This window comes from Salmo salar, chromosome ssa11 (assembly GCF_905237065.1).
Source record: "Salmo salar chromosome ssa11, Ssal_v3.1, whole genome shotgun sequence".
NCBI lineage: Eukaryota > Metazoa > Chordata > Actinopteri > Salmoniformes > Salmonidae > Salmo > Salmo salar.
Window position 1 is genome coordinate 111386816 of NC_059452.1, and position 21609 is coordinate 111408424.

The following is a 21609-nucleotide window of genomic DNA, read 5'->3' on the forward strand; positions in this document are numbered from 1 at the left end:
ACTAGTTGTCTTTCTCCCCTCCCCTGTCTATATACTAGTTGTCTTTCTCCCCTCCCCTGTCTATATACTAGTTGTCTTTCTCCCTCCCCTGTCTATATACTAGTTGTCTTTCTCCCCTCCCTGTCTATATACTAGTTGTCTTTCTCCCCTCCCCTGTCTATATACTAGTTGTCTTTCTCCTCTCCCCTGTCTATATACTAGTTGTCTTTCTCCCCTCCCCTGTCTATATACTAGTTGTCTTTCTCCCCTCCCCTGTCTATATACTAGTTGTCTTTCTCCTCTCCCCTGTCTATATACTAGTTGTCTTTCTCCCTCTCCCTGTCTATATACTAGTTGTCTTTCTCCTCTCCCCTGTCTATATACTAGTTGTCTTTCTCCTCTCCCCTGTCTATATACTAGTTGTCTTTCTCCCTCCCCTGTCTATATACTAGTTGTCTTTCTCCCTCCCCTGTCTATATACTAGTTGTCTTTCTCCTCTCCCCTGTCTATATACTAGTTGTCTTTCTCCCCTCCCCTGTCTATATACTAGTTGTCTTTCTCCCTCCCCTGTCTATATACTAGTTGTCTTTCTCCCCTCCCCCTGTCTATATACTAGTTGTCTTTCTCCCCTCCCCTGTCTATATACTAGTTGTCTTTCTCCTCTCCCCTGTCTATATACTAGTTGTCTTTCTCCCCTCCCCTGTCTATATACTAGTTGTCTTTCTCCCCTCCCCTGTCTATATACTAGTTGTCTTTCTCCCCTGTCTATATACTAGTTGTCTTTCTCCCCTGTCTATATACTAGTTGTCTTTCTCCCCTGTCTATATACTAGTTGTCTTTCTCCCCTGTCTATATACTAGTTGTCTTTCTCCTCTCCCCTGTCTATATACTAGTTGTCTTTCTCCCCTCCCCTGTCTATATACTAGTTGTCTTTCTCCCCTCCCCTGTCTATATACTAGTTGTCTTTCTCCCCTCCCCTGTCTATATACTAGTTGTCTTTCTCCCCTCCCCTGTCTATATACTAGTTGTCTTTCTCCTCTCCTCTCCCCTGTCTATATACTAGTTGTCTTTCTCCCCTCCCCTGTCTATATACTAGTTGTCTTTCTCCCTCTCCCTGTCTATATACTAGTTGTCTTTCTCCCCTCCCCTGTCTATATACTAGTTGTCTTTCTCCCTCTCCCCTGTCTATATACTAGTTGTCTTTCTCCCCTCCCCTGTCTATATACTAGTTGTCTTTCTCCCCTCCCCTGTCTATATACTAGTTGTCTTTCTCCTCTCCCCTGTCTATATACTAGTTGTCTTTCTCCCCTCCCCTGTCTATATACTAGTTGTCTTTCTCCTCTCCCCTGTCTATATACTAGTTGTCTTTCTCCCCTCCCCCCCCTGTCTATATACTAGTTGTCTTTCTCCTCTCCCCTGTCTATATACTAGTTGTCTTTCTCCCCTCCCCTGTCTATATACTAGTTGTCTTTCTCCCCTCCCCTGTCTATATACTAGTTGTCTTTCTCCTCTCCCCTGTCTATATACTAGTTGTCTTTCTCCCCTCCCCTGTCTATATACTAGTTGTCTTTCTCCCTCTCCCCTGTCTATATACTAGTTGTCTTTCTCCTCTCCTCCCCTGTCTATATACTAGTTGTCTTTCTCCCTCCCCCTGTCTATATACTAGTTGTCTTTCTCCCCTCCCTGTCTATATACTAGTTGTCTTTCTCCCTCCCCTGTCTATATACTAGTTGTCTTTCTCCTCCCTCCCCTGTCTATATACTAGTTGTCTTTCTCCCCTCCCCTGTCTATATACTAGTTGTCTTTCTCCTCTCCCCCTGTCTATATACTAGTTGTCTTTCTCCCTCCCCTGTCTATATACTAGTTGTCTTTCTCCTCTCCCCTGTCTATATACTAGTTGTCTTTCTCCTCTCCCCTGTCTATATACTAGTTGTCTTTCTCCTCTCCCCTGTCTATATACTAGTTGTCTTTCTCCCTCCCCCTGTCTATATACTAGTTGTCTTTCTCCCCTCCCCTGTCTATATACTAGTTGTCTTTCTCCTCTCCCCTGTCTATATACTAGTTGTCTTTCTCCCTCTCCCCTGTCTATATACTAGTTGTCTTTCTCCTCTCCCCTGTCTATATACTAGTTGTCTTTCTCCTCTCCCCTGTCTATATACTAGTTGTCTTTCTCCTCTCCCCTGTCTATATACTAGTTGTCTTTCTCCCTCTCCCTGTCTATATACTAGTTGTCTTTCTCCCCTCTCCCCTGTCTATATACTAGTTGTCTTTCTCCCCTCCCCTGTCTATATACTAGTTGTCTTTCTCCCCTCCCCTGTCTATATACTAGTTGTCTTTCTCCCTCCCCTGTCTATATACTAGTTGTCTTTCTCCCCTCCCCTGTCTATATACTAGTTGTCTTTCTCCCTCCCTGTCTATATACTAGTTGTCTTTCTCCCCTCCCCTGTCTATATACTAGTTGTCTTTCTCCCCTCCACTGTCTATATACTAGTTGTCTTTCTCCCCTCCACTGTCTATATACTAGTTGTCTTTCTCCTCTCCCCTGTCTATATACTAGTTGTCTTTCTCCTCTCCCCTGTCTATATACTAGTTGTCTTTCTCCTCTCCCCTCCCCTGTCTATATACTAGTTGTCTTTCTCCCTCCCCTGTCTATATACTAGTTGTCTTTCTCCCCTCCCCTGTCTATATACTAGTTGTCTTTCTCCCCTCCCTCCCCTGTCTATATACTAGTTGTCTTTCTCCCCTCTCCCCCTGTCTATATACTAGTTGTCTTTCTCCCCTCCCCTGTCTATATACTAGTTGTCTTTCTCCCCTCCCCTGTCTATATACTAGTTGTCTTTCTCCTCTCCCCTGTCTATATACTAGTTGTCTTTCTCCCCTCCCCTGTCTATATACTAGTTGTCTTTCTCCCTCTCCCCTGTCTATATACTAGTTGTCTTTCTCCTCTCCCCTGTCTATATACTAGTTGTCTTTCTCCTCTCCCTGTCTATATACTAGTTGTCTTTCTCCTCTCCCCTGTCTATATACTAGTTGTCTTTCTCCTCTCCCCTGTCTATATACTAGTTGTCTTTCTCCCCTCCTCCCCTGTCTATATACTAGTTGTCTTTCTCCCTCTCCCCTGTCTATATACTAGTTGTCTTTCTCCTCTCCCCTGTCTATATACTAGTTGTCTTTCTCCCCTCCCCTGTCTATATACTAGTTGTCTTTCTCCCCTCCCCTGTCTATATACTGAAGTCCAATTAAGATCAAATTCTAATTTACAACGACGGCCTACACCTGCCAATCCCGGACGACGCTGGGCCAATTGTGCGCCGCCCTATGGGACTCCCAATCACGGCCTGTTGTGTGTGTGTGACAGCCTGGATTCGAACCAGGTTGTCTGTAGTGACGCCTCTAGCACTGAGATGCAGTGCCTTAGCCCACTTTCTCCCTTCCCCGTACTCCTATCCTCTCCCATTTCCTGGAGACTGATTCCTTGTGGTTTTTGCTCGAGGCATTCGCCAATATCTAGAAGCCTTGTTTGTTTTTCTGTGTCCTTTATGGGAAAGATAATTTCCAAGAGCTTTAGATGAGCAATACAGCCGAAAGCTACTTACCAACCTTAAACATCTTCTATTCCACCTAACGTAGTGAGGCTGGCACCAACCACTAGACACTCAGACTTGTTCTCATGCATTTGGCTGGTTGATCCTGTCTGGATGTTCCTGTCAGACCTCCCATTGACCAGCACCACCCAGGAGTCCTGTCTGGTTGATCCTGTCTGGTTGATCCTGTCTGGAGTCCCAGACGCAGGTTGCAGCAGCAGCTACCTCTTTACAGGATACAGGCTGTGTTTAGCAGATGCTGCTGGTGCTGCAGCAGCTACCTCTTTACAGGATACAGGCTGTGTTTAGCAGGATGCTGCAGCAGCAACAGCTACCTCTTTACAGGATACAGGCTGTGTTTAGCAGGAGTGCTGCTGCTGCAGCAGCTACCTCTTTACAGGATACAGGCTGTGTTTAGCAGGATGCTGCAGCAGCTACCTCTTTACAGGATACAGGCTGTGTTTAGCAGGATGCTGCAGCAGCTACCTCTTTACAGGATACAGGCTGTGTTTAGCAGGATGCTGCAGCAGCAGCTACCTCTTTACAGGATACAGGCTGTGTTTAGCAGGATGCTGCAGCAGCAGCTACCTCTTTACAGGATACAGGCTGTGTTTAGCAGGATGCTGCAGCAGCAGCTACCTCTTTACAGGATACAGGCTGTGTTTAGCAGGATGCTGCAGCAGCAGCTACCTCTTTACAGGATACAGGCTGTGTTTAGCAGGATGCTGCTGCAGCAGCTACCTCTTTACAGGATACAGGCTGTGTTTAGCAGGATGCTGCAGCAGCAGCTACCTCTTTACAGGATACAGGCTGTGTTTAGCAGGATGCTGCAGCAGCAGCTACCTCTTTACAGGATACAGGCTGTGTTTAGCAGGATGCTGCTGCTGCAGCAGCTACCTCTTTACAGGATACAGGCTGTGTTTAGCAGGATGCTGCAGCAGCAGCTACCTCTTTACAGGATACAGGCTGTGTTTAGCAGGATGCTGCAGCAGCAGCTACCTCTTTACAGGATACAGGCTGTGTTTAGCAGGATGCTGCAGCAGCAGCTACCTCTTTACAGGATACAGGCTGTGTTTAGCAGGATGCAGCAGCAGCAGCTACCTCTTTATAGGATACAGGCTGTGTTTAGCAGGATGCTGCAGCAGCAGCTACCTCTTTACAGGATACAGGCTGTGTTTAGCAGGATGCTGCAGCAGCAGCTACCTCTTTACAGGATACAGGCTGTGTTTAGCAGGATGCTGCAGCAGCAGCTACCTCTTTACAGGATACAGGCTGTGTTTAGCAGGATGCAGCGTAGTCAGTGTTGCAGTTGGAAATACAATGGACAGAGCTGCTATTGAGAGTGACTTTGTTCCACGACGTTGTTCCCTGCTGAACACGGCCCCAGATAGAAATACCATGGATAGAGCTGCTGTTGAAGACTTCTTGTTCTACGTGTCAGAGAAACATGTCTGTTTTATACATTTCTATCTGACGTTGTTCCCTGCTGAACACGGACCCAGGGCGTCAAATCTAATTTTTATTGGTCACATGGTCAGCAGGTGTTAATGTGAGTGTAGTGAAATGCTTGTGCTTCTAGTTCCGACCGTGCAGTAATATCTAACATGTAATATAACCTAACAATTTCACAACAACTACCTTATACACACAAGGGTAAAGGAATGAATAAGAATATGTACATATAAATATATGGATGAGTGATGGCCGAACGGCATAGACAAGATGCAGTAGATGGTATAGAATACAGTATTTACACATGGGAAACAAAATACTGCATATACTGCATAGGAACGCGAAGCGAGGCGGTCATCTCTGCCTGCCTGCCTGTCTGTCTGTCTGTCTGTCTGTCTGTCTGTCTGTCCTCTTCCACCCCTGGTGTCTATCTAACTGTGTCGTATATCCTGCTGACATCATTTCCTGGAAACAGACGGGGAACCTGGCGGAGGCCAACGCCTCGGAGGACGACAAGATCAGAGCCATGATGTCACAGTCCAACCACGAGTACGACCCCATACAGTGAGTATTACCACCCAGTCCGAGTACGACCCCATACAGTGAGTATTACCACCCAGTCCGAGTACGACCCCATACAGTGAGTATTACCACCCAGTCCGAGTACGACCCCATACAGTGAGTATTACCACCCAGTCCGAGTACGACCCCATACAGTGAGTATTACCACCCAGTCCGAGTACGACCCCATACAGTGAGTATTACCACCCAGTCCGAGTACGACCCCATACAGTGAGTATTACCACCCAGTCCGAGTACGACCCCATACAGTGAGTATTACCACGCAGTCCGAGTACGACCCCATACAGTGAGTATTACCACCCAGTCCGAGTACGACCCCATACAGTGAGTATTACCACACAGTCTGAGTACGACCCCATACAGTGAGTACCAGGATGTAGCAGCAGCTCTATCCTGTAACTGAACCAGGATGTAACTGCAGCAGCTCTATCCTGTAACTGAACCAGGATGTAACTGCAGCAGCTCTATCCTGTAACTGAACCAGGATGTAACTGCAGCTCTATCCTGTAACTGAACCAGGATGTAGCAGCAGCTCTATCCTGTAACTGAACCAGGATGTAACTGCAGCAGCTCTATCCTGTAACTGAACCAGGATGTAGCAGCAGCTCTATCCTGTAACTGAACCAGGATGTAGCAGCAGCTCTATCCTGTAACTGAACCAGGATGTAGCAGCAGCTCTATCCTGTAACTGAACCAGGATGTAGCAGCAGCTCTATCCTGTAACTGAACCAGGATGTAACAGCAGCTCTATCCTGTAACTGAACCAGGATGTAACAGCAGCAGCTCTATCCTGTAACTGAACCAGGATGTAACTGCAGCAGCTCTATCCTGTAACTGAACCAGGATGTAACTGCAGCAGCTCTATCCTGTAACTGAACCAGGATGTAACTGCAGCAGCTCTATCCTGTAACTGAACCAGGATGTAACTGCAGCAGCTCTATCCTGTAACTGAACCAGGATGTAACTGCAGCAGCTCTATCCTGTAACTGAACCAGGATGTAACGCAGCAGCTCTATCCTGTAACTGAACCAGGATGTAACTGCAGCAGCTCTATCCTGTAACTGAACCAGGATGTAACTGCAGCAGCTCTATCCTGTAACTGAACCAGGATGTAACTGCAGCAGCTCTATCCTGTAACTGAACCAGGATGTAGCAGCAGCTCTATCCTGTAACTGAACCAGGATGTAGCAGCAGCTCTATCCTGTAACTGAACCAGGATGTAGCAGCAGCTCTATCCTGTAACTGAACCAGGATGTAACAGCAGCTCTATCCTGTAACTGAACCAGGATGTAACAGCAGCTCTATCCTGTAACTGAACCAGGATGTAACAGCAGCTCTATCCTGTAACTGAACCAGGATGTAACTGCAGCAGCTCTATCCTGTAACTGAACCAGGATGTAACTGCAGCAGCTCTATCCTGTAACTGAACCAGGATGTAACTGCAGCAGCTCTATCCTGTAACTGAACCAGGATGTAACTGCAGCAGCTCTATCCTGTAACTGAACCAGGATGTAGCAGCAGCTCTATCCTGTAACTGAACCAGGATGTAACTGCAGCAGCTCTATCCTGTAACTGAACCAGGATGTAACTGCAGCAGCTCTATCCTGTAACTGAACCAGGATGTAACTGCAGCAGCTCTATCCTGTAACTGAACCAGGATGTAACTGCAGCAGCTCTATCCTGTAACTGAACCAGGATGTAACTGAAGCAGCTCTATCCTGTAACTGAACCAGGATGTAACTGCAGCAGCTCTATCCTGTAACTGAACCAGGATGTAACTGCAGCAGCTCTATCCTGTAACTGAACCAGGATGTAACTGCAGCAGCTCTATCCTGTAACTGAACCAGGATGTAACTGCAGCAGCTCTATCCTGTAACTGAACCAGGATGTAACTGCAGCAGCTCTATCCTGTAACTGAACCAGGATGTAACTGCAGCAGCTCTATCCTGTAACTGAACCAGGATGTAACTGCAGCAGCTCTATCCTGTAACTGAACCAGGATGTAACTGCAGCAGCTCTATCCTGTAACTGAACCAGGATGTAACTGCAGCAGCTCTATCCTGTAACTGAACCAGGATGTAACTGCAGCAGCTCTATCCTGTAACTGAACCAGGATGTAACTGCAGCAGCTCTATCCTGTAACTGAACCAGGATGTAGCAGCAGCAGCTCTATCCTGTAACTGAACCAGGATGTAACTGCAGCAGCTCTATCCTGTAACTGAACCAGGATGTAACTGTGTTGTGTTAATGTTGTATTAATGTTGTATTCGTGCTATTAGTTATGTGAAGAAGTTGACGGGTCCCCCTCCAGCCAACTACACCTGTTATCGCTGTGGGAAGAACGGACACCACATCAGGAACTGTCCTACCAACGGGGTAACACAGCACTACCTTGGTTTGTGTGTTATCGTTGTCCAGGGCAACCCAGTGTGTGTGTGTGTGTGTGTGTGTGTGTGTGTGTTCGTTGTCAAGAGCAACCCAGTGTGTGTGTGTGTCATCGTTGTCCATAGCAACCCAGTGTGTGTGTGTTATCGTTGTCCAGAGCAACCCAGTAAATGTGTGTGTGTGTGTGTGTTATCGTTGTCCAGAACAAGCCAGTAAGTGTGTGTGTGTGTGTTATCGTTGTCCAGAACAACCCAGTAAGTGTGTGTGTGTGTGTCAGAAGGAGAAAGGGTTTGAGCCGCCCCAGAGGATCAAGAAGAGCACCGGGATCCCCCGGTCCTTCATGAAGGAGGTGGACGACCCGTCTATAAAGGGGGCCATGCTGACCAACACCGGCCGCTACGCCGTCCCTACTATAGACGCGTGAGTTACTGCTGACCAACACCGGCCGCTACGCCGTCCCTACTATAGACGCGTGAGTTACTGTTGACCAACACCGGCCGCTACGCCGTCCCTACTATAGACGCGTGAGTTACTGTTGACCAACACCGGCCGCTACGCCGTCCCTACTATAGACGCGTGAGTTACTGCTGACCAACACCGGCCGCTACGCCGTCCCTACTATAGACGCGTGAGTTACTGCTGACCAACACCGGCCGCTACGCCGTCCCTACTATAGACGCGTGAGTTACTGCTGACCAACACCGGCCGCTACGCCGTCCCTACTATAGACGCGTGAGTTACTGCTGACCAACACGGCCGCTACGCCGTCCCTACTATAGACGCGTGAGTTACTGTTGACCAACACCGGCCGCTACGCCGTCCCTACTATAGACGCGTGAGTTACTGTTGACCAACACCGGCCGCTACGCCGTCCCTACTATAGACGCGTGAGTTACTGCTGACCAACACCGGCCGCTACGCCGTCCCTACTATAGACGCGTGAGTTACTGTTGACCAACACCGCCGCTACGCCGTCCCTACTATAGACGCGTGAGTTACTGCTGACCAACACCGGCCGCTACGCCGTCCCTACTATAGACGCGTGAGTTACTGTTGACCAACACCGGCCGCTACGCCGTCCCTACTATAGACGCGTGAGTTACTGCTGACCAACACCGGCCGCTACGCCGTCCCTACTATAGACGCGTGAGTTACTGCTGACCAACACGGCCGCTACGCCGTCCCTACTATAGACGCGTGAGTTACTGTTGACCAACACCGGCCGCTACGCCGTCCCTACTATAGACGCGTGAGTTACTGTTGACCAACACCGGCCGCTACGCCGTCCCTACTATAGACGCGTGAGTTACTGTTGACCAACACCGGCCGCTACGCCGTCCCTACTATAGACGCGTGAGTTACTGTTGACCAACACCGGCCGCTACGCCGTCCCTACTATAGACGCGTGAGTTACTGCTGACCAACACCGGCCGCTACGCCGTCCCTACTATAGACGCGTGAGTTACTGCTGACCAACACCGGCCGCTACGCCGTCCCTACTATAGACGCGTGAGTTACTGCTGACCAACACCGGCCGCTACGCCGTCCCTACTATAGACGCGTGAGTTACTGTTGACCAACACCGGCCGCTACGCCGTCCCTACTATAGACGCGTGAGTTACTGCTGACCAACACCGGCCGCTACGCCGTCCCTACTATAGACGCGTGAGTTACTGCTGACCAACACCGGCCGCTACGCCGTCCCTACTATAGACGCGTGAGTTACTGCTGACCAACACCGGCCGCTACGCCGTCCCTACTATAGACGCGTGAGTTACTGCTGACCAACACCGGCCGCTACGCCGTCCCTACTATAGACGCGTGAGTTACTGCTGACCAACACCGGCCGCTACGCCGTCCCTACTATAGACGCGTGAGTTACTGTTGACCAACACCGGCCGCTACGCCGTCCCTACTATAGACGCGTGAGTTACTGCTGACCAACACCGGCCGCTACGCCGTCCCTACTATAGACGCGTGAGTTACTGTTGACCAACACCGGCCGCTACGCCGTCCCTACTATAGACGCGTGAGTTACTGCTGACCAACACCGGCCGCTACGCCGTCCCTACTATAGACGCGTGAGTTACTGCTGACCAACACCGGCCGCTACGCCGTCCCTACTATAGACGCGTGAGTTACTGCTGACCAACACCGGCCGCTACGCCGTCCCTACTATAGACGCGTGAGTTACTGTTGACCAACACCGGCCGCTACGCCGTCCCTACTATAGACGCGTGAGTTACTGCTGACCAACACCGGCCGCTACGCCGTCCCTACTATAGACGCGTGAGTTACTGCTGACCAACACCGGCCGCTACGCCGTCCCTACTATAGACGCGTGAGTTACTGCTGACCAACACCGGCCGCTACGCCGTCCCTACTATAGACGCGTGAGTTACTGCTGACCAACACCGCCGCTACGCCGTCCCTACTATAGACGCGTGAGTTACTGCTGACCAACACCGGCCGCTACGCCGTCCCTACTATAGACGCGTGAGTTACTGCTGACCAACACCGGCCGCTACGCCGTCCCTACTATAGACGCGTGAGTTACTGCTGACCAACACCGGCCGCTACGCCGTCCCTACTATAGACGCGTGAGTTACTGCTGACCAACACCGGCCGCTACGCCGTCCCTACTATAGACGCGTGAGTTACTGTTGACCAACACCGGCCCCTACGCCGTCCCTACTATAGACGCGTGAGTTACTGTTGACCAACACCGGCCGCTACGCCGTCCCTACTATAGACGCGTGAGTTACTGTTGACCAACACCGGCCGCTACGCCGTCCCTACTATAGACGCGTGAGTTACTGCTGACCAACACCGGCCGCTACGCCGTCCCTACTATAGACGCGTGAGTTACTGCTGACCAACACGGCCGCTACGCCGTCCCTACTATAGACGCGTGAGTTACTGCTGACCAACACCGGCCGCTACGCCGTCCCTACTATAGACGCGTGAGTTACTGCTGACCAACACCGGCCGCTACGCCGTCCCTACTATAGACGTGTGAGTTACTGCTGACCAACACCGGCCGCTACGCCGTCCCTACTATAGACGCGTGAGTTACTGCTGACCAACACCGGCCGCTACGCCGTCCCTACTATAGACGCGTGAGTTACTGCTGACCAACACCGGCCGCTACGCCGTCCCTACTATAGACGTGTGAGTTACTGCTGACCAACACCGGCCGCTACGCCGTCCCTACTGTAGACGCGTGAGTTACTGTTGACCAACACCGGCCGCTACGCCGTCCCTACTGTAGACGCGTGAGTTACTGCTGACCAACACCGGCCGCTACGCCGTCCCTACTGTAGACGCGTGAGTTACTGCTGACCAACACCGGCCGCTACGCCGTCCCTACTGTAGACGCGTGAGTTACTGTTGACCTCTGACCCCCGTCCCCCCTGACTTCCACGTGGACGAGGGGAGAACTCCGTCCCTACTATAGAAAGAGCGTATTTTCATCAGAATCATAAAGCCTAGTCAAATCAAATCTAATTGGTCACAGTCACATGGTCAGCAGGTGTTAATGTGAGTGTAGTGAAATGCTTGTGCTTCTAGTTCCGACCGTGCAGTAATATCTAAACAGTAATATAACCTAACAATTTCACAACAACTACCTTATACACACAAGGGTAAAGGAATGAATAAGAATATGTACATATAAATATATGGATGAGCGATGGCCAAACGGCATAGGCAAGATGCAGTAGATGGTATAGAGTACAGTATTTACATATGAGATGAGTAATGTAGGGTATGAAAACATTATATAAAGTGGAATTGTTTAAAGTGACTAGTGATACATTTAATTACATCCGATTTTTTTAATTATTAAAGTGGTCAGAGATTTGAGTCATCACCTCAGACATGAGCTTTAGAAAGGTTAAGGTTAGTCTGACCTTTAACCCCTGACGTCTAACCCGTAAACCTGTGTGTGTGTGTGTCCTCCACAGTGAGGCCTACGCTTTAGGTAAGAAGGAGAGGCCTCCGTTCGTCCCCAGGGACCAGTCCAGTTCCGAGGAGGACGAGGACCCGGTCCCTGATGAGCTGCTCTGTCTGCTGTGTAAAGACCTGATGACTGACGCTGTGGTCATACCCTGCTGCGGCAACTCCTACTGCGACGACTGTGAGTCAACAAACACACACCACTCTCCTCTCCTCAGGTATCCCTAGTGACTGATGCTGTCTCCTCAGGTATCCCTAGTGACTGATGCTGTCTCCTCAGGTATCCCTAGTGACTGATGCTGTCTCCTCAGGTATCCCCTAGTGACTGATGCTGTCTCCTCAGGTATCCCTAGTGACTGATGCTGTCTCCTCAGGTATCCCTAGTGACTGATGCTGTCTCCTCAGGTATCCGTAGTGACTGATGCTGTCTCCTCAGGTATCCCTAGTGACTGATGCTGTCTCCTCAGGTATCCGTAGTGACTGATGCTGTCTCCTCTCCTCAGGTATCCGTAGTGACTGATGCTGTCTCCTCTCCTCAGGTATCCATAGTGACTGATGCTGTCTCCTCAGGTATCCGTAGTGACTGATGCTGTCTCCTCTCCTCAGGTATCCATAGTGACTGACGCTGTCTCCTCTCCTCAGGTATCCGTACGTCTCTGCTGGAGTCAGAGGAACATGTTTGTCCCACCTGTAGCCAATCGAATGTCTCCCCTGACGCCCTCATAGCCAATAAGTTCCTACGCCAGGTAAAACTCTCTCGGCACCGCCTGCTCAACCCTGGGCTTTATTTAGTGAGATAACGTGGAGGAAATATTTTCTACAATATATAGTGTCTTCAGAAAGTATTCAGACCCCTTGACTTTTCCCACATTTTGTTACTTTACAGCCTTATTCTAAAATGGATTAAATCTACACACAATGACCCATAATGACATCACAATGCCCCATAATGACAAAGTAAAAACAGATTTTGAGATTTTGGAAAATGTATTAAGAATAAATAAATAAAAAAATTAAATATTACATTTACATAAGTATTCAGACCCTTTACTCAGTACTTTGTTAAAGCACCTTTGGCAGTGATTACAGCCTTGAGTCTTCTTTGGTATGACGCTACAAGCTTGGCACAACTGTATTTGGGGAGTTTCTCCCATTCTTCTCTGTAGATCCTCTCAAGCTCTGTCAGGTTGGATGGGGAGCGTCGCTGCACAGCTATTTTCAGGTCTCTCCAGAGATGTTTGATCGGGTTCAAGTCCGGGCTCTGGCTGGGCCACTCAAGAACATTCAGAGACGTGTCCTGAAGCCACTCCTGTGTTGTCTTGGCTGTGTGCTTAGGGTCGGTGTCCTGTTGGAAGGTAAAGCGTCACCCCAGTCTGAGGTGCGGAGCGCTCTGAAGCAGGTTTTCATCAAGGATCTCTCTGTACTTTGCTCCGTTCGTCTTTCCCTCGATCCTGACTAGTCTCCCAGTTCCTGCCGCTGAAAAACATCCCCACAGCATGATGCTGCCACCACCATGCTTCACCGTAGGGATGGTGCCAGGTTTCTTCCAGACATGATGCTTGGAATTCTTGCCAAGGAGTTCAATCTTGGTTAAAACAGACCAGAGAATCTTGTTTGGCCGGGCGGCCAGCTCTAGGAAGAGTCTTGGTGGTTCAAAACTTCTTCCATTTCAGAATGATGGAGGCCACTGTGTTCTTGGGGACCTTCAATACTGTATAAATGTTTTGGTACCCTTCCCCAGATCTGTGCCTTGACACAATCCTGTCTCTGAGCTCTACGGACAATTTCTTCAACCTCGTGGCTTGGTTTTTGCTCTGACATGCACTGTCAACTGTGGGACCTTATATAGACAGGTGTGTGCCTTTCCAAATCATGTCCAATCAATTTAATTTACCACAGGTGGACTCCAATCAAGTTGTAGAAACATCTCAAGGACGATCTATGGAAACAGGAAGCACCTGAGCTCAATTTCAACTCTCATAGCAAAATTTGCTAACATTTATTAAAACCTGTTTTCACTTTGTCATTATGGGGTGTTGCGATGTCATTATGGGGTGTTGCGATGTCATTATGGGGTGTTGCGATGTCATTATGGGGTGTTGCGATGTCATTATGGGGTGTTGCGATGTCATTATGGGGTATTGCGATGTCATTATGGGGTGTTGTGTGTAGATTGAGGGAACTTTTTTAATCCATTTTAGAATAAGGCTGGGGTCTGAATACTTTCGACTGCACTGTATATTCAATACTATGTACTGTTAAAAAAAGATTCAATAAAAATAAAATAAAATGACATACTGTTCATGTAACATACTATAGAAATATGTTGAATTCATTAGTAACATACTGTAGAAATATGTTGAATTCATTAGTAATATACTGTAGAAATATGTTGAATTCATTAGTAATATACTGTAGAAATATGTTGAATTCATTAGTAATATACTGTAGAAATATGTTGAATTCATTAGTAATATACTGTAGAAATATGTTGAATTCATTAGTAACATACTGTAGAAATATGTTGAATTCCTCTCCTCCTCTCCTCTCCTTCCCCCTCCCGTCCTCTCCCTCTTCTCTCCCTCTTCTCTCCCTCTTCTCTCCCTCTTCTCTCCCTCTTCTCTCCCTCTTCTCTCCCTCTTCTCTCCCTCTTCTCTCCCTCTTCTCTCCCTCTTCTCTCCCTCTTCTCTCCCTCTCCTTTTCCCTCTCCTTTTCCCTCTCCCCTGTTCCTCTCCTTCCCCCTCCCCTCCCTAGGCGGTAAATAACTTTAAGAACGAGACCGGTTACACCAACCGCATGATGACGAGAGTAGCCCAGCCCCCCGTCGTCCCCACCCCTCCTCTCCAGCCTCAATCCCGCCCTCAGTGCCCGCTCCAGCCTATCAGGAGCCAGCAGGACCCTCTCATGCCCCGCCCTCCAGCCTTAGACACGCCACCATTGGCTCAGCAGCAGCAGCAGGTTGGCCCGCCCCTCAGGTAAGATAAATGTAGTTGTCACTAGTGTTAAATGCTGAATAACCCCCCAGGTGTCTGGGTGACATTTTCCTCTCACGTCTATTGTGTTATTTACACCGTAGAGTCGGGAACCATAATAACTCCTCCCACATGGCTGCTGGCTCCTCCTATAACTCAACGGGGCCCTCCCCCCAGCACCCAACCAATCACAACAACACGCTTATTATAACAAAGTAAGATTCTCTCTCTTAAAATGGCTCTTTCTCTTTCTTTCTTTCTGTCTCGTTCTCTCTTTTTCTCTCTCCCTCTCTGCCTCTCTCTGTCTCCCTCTCTCTGTCTCTCTCTCTCATAGACACAGCCAGTGAAACAGAGGTGTCTGTGAGGTTGAGGTAGGGTTTTAGTAACGATGCTACATGTCTGTTTTTCCAGAGAGCCAGAGAGTGGAGGAGTTCAGTCTGTGGTGGTCTCAGCCGACCCCCCTCTAGCCAAGGTGAACAACACACACACACACACACACACACACACACACACACACACACACACACACACACACACACCTTCCAAATGGATCGGGTCTGTAATATCAGACGTCACGTTGTTGTTGCTACCAGAGTGTGTGTGTGTGTGTGTTGTTGTCTATAGGGATATCGTGTTCCAGTGATGGGTCAACCCCAGTCTGACGGTCACTCCTCCCTGCAGAGGACAGGTAACCCCCCCCTCCTCCAATTCACACTAACCTGTTGAGGACAGACGTTCTGCCTGGCCAACAGCCAATGGCATCGCACGGCGCGAAATACAAAAACCAACTAAAATTACCACAATTCAATTTTCTCAAACAATCAACTATTTTACACCATTTTAAAGATAAGACTCTCGTTAATCGAACCACATTGTCCGATTTCAAAAAGGCTTTACAGCGAAAGCAAAACATTAGATTATGTCAGGAGAGTACCCATCCAAAAATATTCACACAGCTATTTTCAAGCTAGCATATATGTCACAAAAACCAAACCACAGCTAAATGCAGCACTAACCTTTGATGATCTTCATCAGATGACACACCTAGGACATTATGTTATACAATACATGCATGTTTTGTTCAATCAAGTTCATATTTATATAAAAAAACAGCTTTTTACATTAGCATGTGACGTTCAGAACTAGCATTCCCACCGCAAACTTCCGGTGAATTTACTAAATTACTCACGATAAACGTTCACAAAAAACATAATTACTTTAAGAATAATAGATAGAGAACTCCTTTATGCAATCGCTATGTCCGATTTTAAAATCGCTTTTCGGCGAAAGCACATTTTGCAATATTCTGAGTACATAGCTCAGCCATCATGGCTAGCTATTTTGACACCCACCAAGTTTGGTGCTCACTAAACTCAGTATTTATATATTAGAAAAATTGGATTACCTTTGCTGTTCTTCGTCAGAATGCACTCCCTGTCACGGTTGTCGTAGGGTCGAGTGGACCAAAACGCTGCAGGAATATGTCCTCCTCTTTTTATTATGGACAAAACAACCAAAAAAAACACAACGACGAATAACAGGCTGGCACAAAGCTATACACACAATCTCCCACAAAATCCCCATGACAAAACACACCCCTAATTATAGGACTATCCGAAGGGTAACGCGCGAGCGCATTTCGTGACAAAAAAATTCAAAATATTCCATTACCGTACTTAGAAGCATGTCAAACGCTGTTTAAAATCAATTGTTATGCTATTTTTCTCGTAAAATAGCGATAATATTCCAACCGGGCAACGTTGTTATTCATTCAAAGACTGAAAGAAAAAAATTGAAGTCTCGTGAACGCGCATCTCCAGTCTCACTGTCCCCAGGCTGACCACTTACAAACTCTGCTGCTGTTCTTTGCCCAGAGACAGCAGACACCCCATTCCACTTTCTGGCGGCTTTAGAGAGCCAATGGAAGCCTTAGAAAGTGTCACGTTACAGCACAGATGCTGTATTTTCGATAGAGATGCAACAGAAGGACAACAAATGGTCAGACAGGGCACTTCCTGTACAGAATCTTCTCAGGTTTTTTGCCTGCCATATGAGTTCTGTTATACTCACAGACACCATTAAAACAGTTTTAGAAACTTTAGAGTGTTTTCTATCCAAATCTACTAATTATATGCATATTCTAGTTTCTGGGCAGGAGTAATAACCAGATTAAATCGGGTACGTTTTTTTTTATCCGGCCGTGAAAATACTGCCCCTATCCCAAAGAAGTTAACGGTGTTGTTCTCCTCCTAAACGACAGGTCCTCCACCCAGGTCCAATCCTCCCAGACTTCCTGAAGGACCAGTCCATTGGGACAGATACAGGTGTGTGTGTTTTATCTCTGTGTTACCTGCCTTTGCTCAGTCATCTCTTGCCTCACCTGACTAATGATGTCACGTCCTGTTCCTGTCTCTCTCCAGCCCCTCAGGTCGTGGCAGGAACCATAGCGACCGCGCCCCTCCCTCCCAGCCTCTGCCGCCCTCCAACGTGCCACCCCCTCTCTACAACCCTCCCTCCATTTTCTCCTCCCCTCTCCCCCATCCGCCAGGTGTCATACCCCCCCACTACCCGCCTCCCCACTTCCCCCCGGGGCAACAGCCCCCCTCCAGCTTCTCCCTGCCCCCTCCTGGCTACACCCCCACCCCAGGAGTCACCAACCCCCCCTGGGCGCCCCCCAACACCCAGCCCCCCCTCACCGGGAAGCCAATCCCCTCTTCCTTCCTGTCCAAGGATGAGTTCTACAGACAACAGAAGAGACTGAAGGATAAGTGAGTAGACTGACATTCTGCCTGTTTAGTGGGTGGTCTTCCTCTGTTCTGATGGACTGACTGTTAGCCCGCTGAACTAAAGTCTCAGGCCAAGTCTGTTTCGATCGCTCTAGTTTTATCGTTTCAAAACGGAAACCAAGGAAAACTTTTTTTTTTTTGAACGCTCGTTTAAACTTTTTTGCGGTATTGCTTCTCTCTCGTCTTACTCTCTCCTACTGTTGTCCAAATATGTTCCTCTTTCTTCCTGTCGTCCCCCCACCCCCAGCTCCCACTGTCGCTACGGTAACCGGGAAAAGTCCAAGCTGGATGAGTTCACGAACGACTTCGCCAAAGAGCTGCTAGAGTACAGAAAGATCCAGAAGGAGAGGAGACGCTCTTATTCCAGGTATAATACTCATATAATACAGAAGGAGAGGAGACGCTCTTATTCCAGGTATAATACTCATATAATACAGAATGAGAGGAAACACTCTTATTCCAGGTATAATACTCATATAATACAGAAGGAGAGGAGACGCTCTTATTCCAGGTATAATACTCATATAATACAGAATGAGAGGAAACACTCTTATTCCAGGTATTATACTCATATAATACAGAAAGATCCAGAAGGAGAGGAGACGCTCTTATTCCAGGTATAATACTCATATAATACAGAAAGATCCAGAAGGAGAGGAGATGCTCTTATTCCAGGTATAATACTCATATAATACAGAAAGATCCAGAAGGAGAGGAGACGCTCTTATTCCAGGTATAATACTCATATAATACAGAAGGAGAGGAGACGCTCTTATTCCAGGTATAATACTCATATAATACAGAAGGAGAGGAGACACTCTTATTCCAGGTAATATAATACAGAAGGAGAGGAGACGCTCTTATTCCAGGTATAATACTATATAATACGGAAGGAGAGGAGACGCTCTTATTCCAGGTATAATACTCATATAATACAGAAGGAGAGGAGACGCTCTTATTCCAGGTATAATACTCATATAATACAGAAGGAGAGGAGACGCTCTTATTCCAGGTATAATACTCATATAATACAGAAAGATCCAGAAGGTGAGGAGACACTCTTATTCCAGGTATAATACTCATATAATACAGAAGGAGAGGAGACGCTCTTATTCCAGGTATAATACTCATATAATACAGAAGGAGAGGAGACGCTCTTATTCCAGGTATAATACTCATATAATACGAAAGATCCAGAAGGAGAGGAGACGCTCTTATTCCAGGTATAATACTCATATAATACAGAAGGAGAGGAGACGCTCTTATTCCAGGTATAATACTCATATAATACCAGAAGGAGAGGAGACGCTCTTATTCCAGGTATTATACTCATATAATACAGAAGGAGAGGAGACGCTCTTATTCCAGGTATAATACTCATATAATACAGAAGGAGAGGAGACGCTCTTATTCCAGGTATTATACTCATATAATACAGAAGGAGAGGAGACGCTCTTATTCCAGGTATAATACTCATATAATACAGAAGGAGAGGAGACGCTCTTATTCCAGGTATAATACTCATATAATACGGAAGGAGAGGAGACGCTCTTATTCCAGGTATAATACTCATATAATACAGAAGGAGAGGAGACGCTCTTATTCCAGGTATAATACTCATATAATACAGAAGGAGAGGAGACGCTCTTATTCCAGGTATAATACTCATATAATACAGAAAGATCCAGAAGGTGAGGAGACACTCTTATTCCAGGTATAATACTCATATAATACAGAAGGAGAGGAGACGCTCTTATTCCAGGTATAATACTCATATAATACAGAAGGAGAGGAGACGCTCTTATTCCAGGTATAATACTCATATAATACAGAAAGATCCAGAAGGAGAGGAGACGCTCTTATTCCAGGTATTATACTCATATAATACAGAAGGAGAGGAGATGCTCTTATTCCTGGTATAATACTCATATAATACAGAAGGAGAGGAGACGCTCTTATTCCAGGTATTATACTCATATAATACAGAAGGAGAGGAGACGCTCTTATTCCAGGTATAATACTCATATAATACAGAAGGAGAGGAGACGCTCTTATTCCAGGTATAATACTCATATAATACAGAAAGATAATACTCGTTTAATACCTATGCAATTTTCACATAGTACTCATAACTGTAATAAAATACTCCTATAATACTTGTATAATAGTATTCTATACCTGCGTAGTAGTATTATATACTCACAATAGTATTGTATACTACTCACACTTAATCTCTTCCCCACCTCTCTCTCTCTCTCTCCCTCTCCATCTGTCCATCTCTCTCTCTCCCTCTCCATCTGTCCATCTCTCTCTCTTTTTCTCTCCCTCTCCATCTGTCCATTTCTCTCTCTTCTCTCTCTCTCTCTCTCTCTCTCTCTCTCTCTCTCCAGGTCCAGGTCTTCCTACAGTAGCTCATCCTACTCCAAATCCCGTTCCCGTTCTCGTTCATACTCCCGTTCCTCCAGTCGTTCCAGATCCCGTTCCAGGTCCCGTTCCAGATCCCGTTCCAGGTCTTACTCCCGCTCCTCTCCGTACTCCCGCCGCCGCGGACGACCTCGCGGCTACCGCTCCCGTTCCCGTGGCTACCGCCGATCGCGCTCGCCGCCGCCTTTCAGGGACCGAGACGGTGCGGGACGGGGTAGAGGACGGGGACGAGGTTACCGGTCACGCTCTAAATCACCTGGCCAAGGTGGGTACCGAACCCACACTCCTCCACCCCCAAGCTCCAGGAAACCTGTCGTCGCTGGGCCTCCACCGGAAGGTGAGAGGAAATACCCGGGCCGGATCCGGGAGAGGGATCGGGAGCCGGCGGCGTACGACCGTGGTCCAGAGCACAATGACCCGTACGAGAGGGAGAGGTACCGGGAGTGGGAGAAGGAGTACAGAGAATGGTACGAGAAATACTTCAAAAACTACAACTCCCACGACCCTCCTCCTCCCAATAACCCCCCCTCCCTACAGGGGCCGACCCGCCTTTAGTTTCACCCCGGTGCCACCCCCAGCCGGACGAGACAGAGACCCCTTCAACCCTCCTCCACCCTCTGACTTTTACCCCTCCCCTCGACACCGCCTGGGTCGTGGATCTTCCCCCTTCAGCCGTGAGAGGAGGCGAGGTGAAGACTATCCCCCTCCCTCCTCAAACCCTTCCCCAGGGGCAGGAACCAGCCAATGACTTACCAGGAGAAGTGTGCCGAGCAGTTTGGTAATCTGCCGGTGACCCGGTCAGCCAATCAGGATCCTCAGACGCCGTTGAAGGTCGCTAAGGGTGACAGAGATCCGTCGTCGAGCGTCGCCGCGACCTCCGACCTGAAAGAGCAGAAGCACAGGAAGAGGAGGAAGACTGAGCAAGGGAAAGAGGAAGAGGAGTCCTTCAGTGCATCGGACTCTACGGACGACGCTCGGAAAGAAGAGGAGGAGAAGAAGAAGAGAACCAGGAGTACTCCCGTTGGTTCGTCAAGCCATGATGACTCCACCCCCCGTACGGGACGAGCCAATAGACAGCGACTCCTCAGACTTAGTCCCCCCCGGACAAAGCTGACAGGTGGACCAGGGACGTTAAGGAGAAGGAAGTGAGGCGAAAGAGTGACAAGGTGTATAAACGCAGACCGGATTCCAGAGCAGCGAGGAAAGACTCATCGTCCAAGAGCTGGAAGACCGCAAGAGATAGAGACGTAGAGACGGACCAGGACAAGACCGGTACAGCCCGGGATAAGACCACCCCAGCCAGAACGGCCTACCAAGAGACTTCTCTAACAGAACCGTCAGTCAAACGGGTTAAAGATGAATCCATTCCCTTCCAACCAGACACTTCCACTTCCCCCCAAAGAGAGGTAGAACTCATATCCCCTGCACCTTTAGCATCAGCTCCCAAACGACCTCCTCCTAAACCCCACCCAGACTCATTCAAACCGG

The 21609-nt window shown here is 48.1% G+C and overlaps 1 protein-coding gene across 2 annotated transcripts in view; it reads left to right on the forward strand.

Annotated features, from left to right (window-relative positions):
* Positions 1-20714, forward strand: part of LOC106590737 (E3 ubiquitin-protein ligase RBBP6) — a 41861-nt gene extending 21147 nt beyond the window's left edge. Inside the window, exons 5-17 of one of the 2 annotated variants that reach the window (XM_045690336.1) lie at positions 5491-5579; positions 7877-7973; positions 8263-8402; positions 11948-12120; positions 12582-12685; positions 14694-14914; positions 15016-15126; positions 15323-15383; positions 15536-15599; positions 17172-17235; positions 17332-17679; positions 17945-18064; positions 20088-20714. In XM_045690336.1, coding sequence (XP_045546292.1) covers positions 5491-5579; positions 7877-7973; positions 8263-8402; positions 11948-12120; positions 12582-12685; positions 14694-14914; positions 15016-15126; positions 15323-15383; positions 15536-15599; positions 17172-17235; positions 17332-17679; positions 17945-18064; positions 20088-20676 — 2181 coding nt within the window. In that variant the 3' untranslated portion in view covers positions 20677-20714. Of the gene's footprint in view, positions 1-5490; positions 5580-7876; positions 7974-8259; positions 8403-11947; positions 12121-12581; positions 12686-14693; positions 14915-15015; positions 15127-15322; positions 15384-15535; positions 15600-17171; positions 17236-17331; positions 17680-17944; positions 18065-20087 lie in introns of both variants that reach the window. The other variant, XM_045690335.1, reaches the window with a different exon arrangement.
* The last annotated feature ends 895 nt before the right edge of the window (positions 20715-21609 follow it).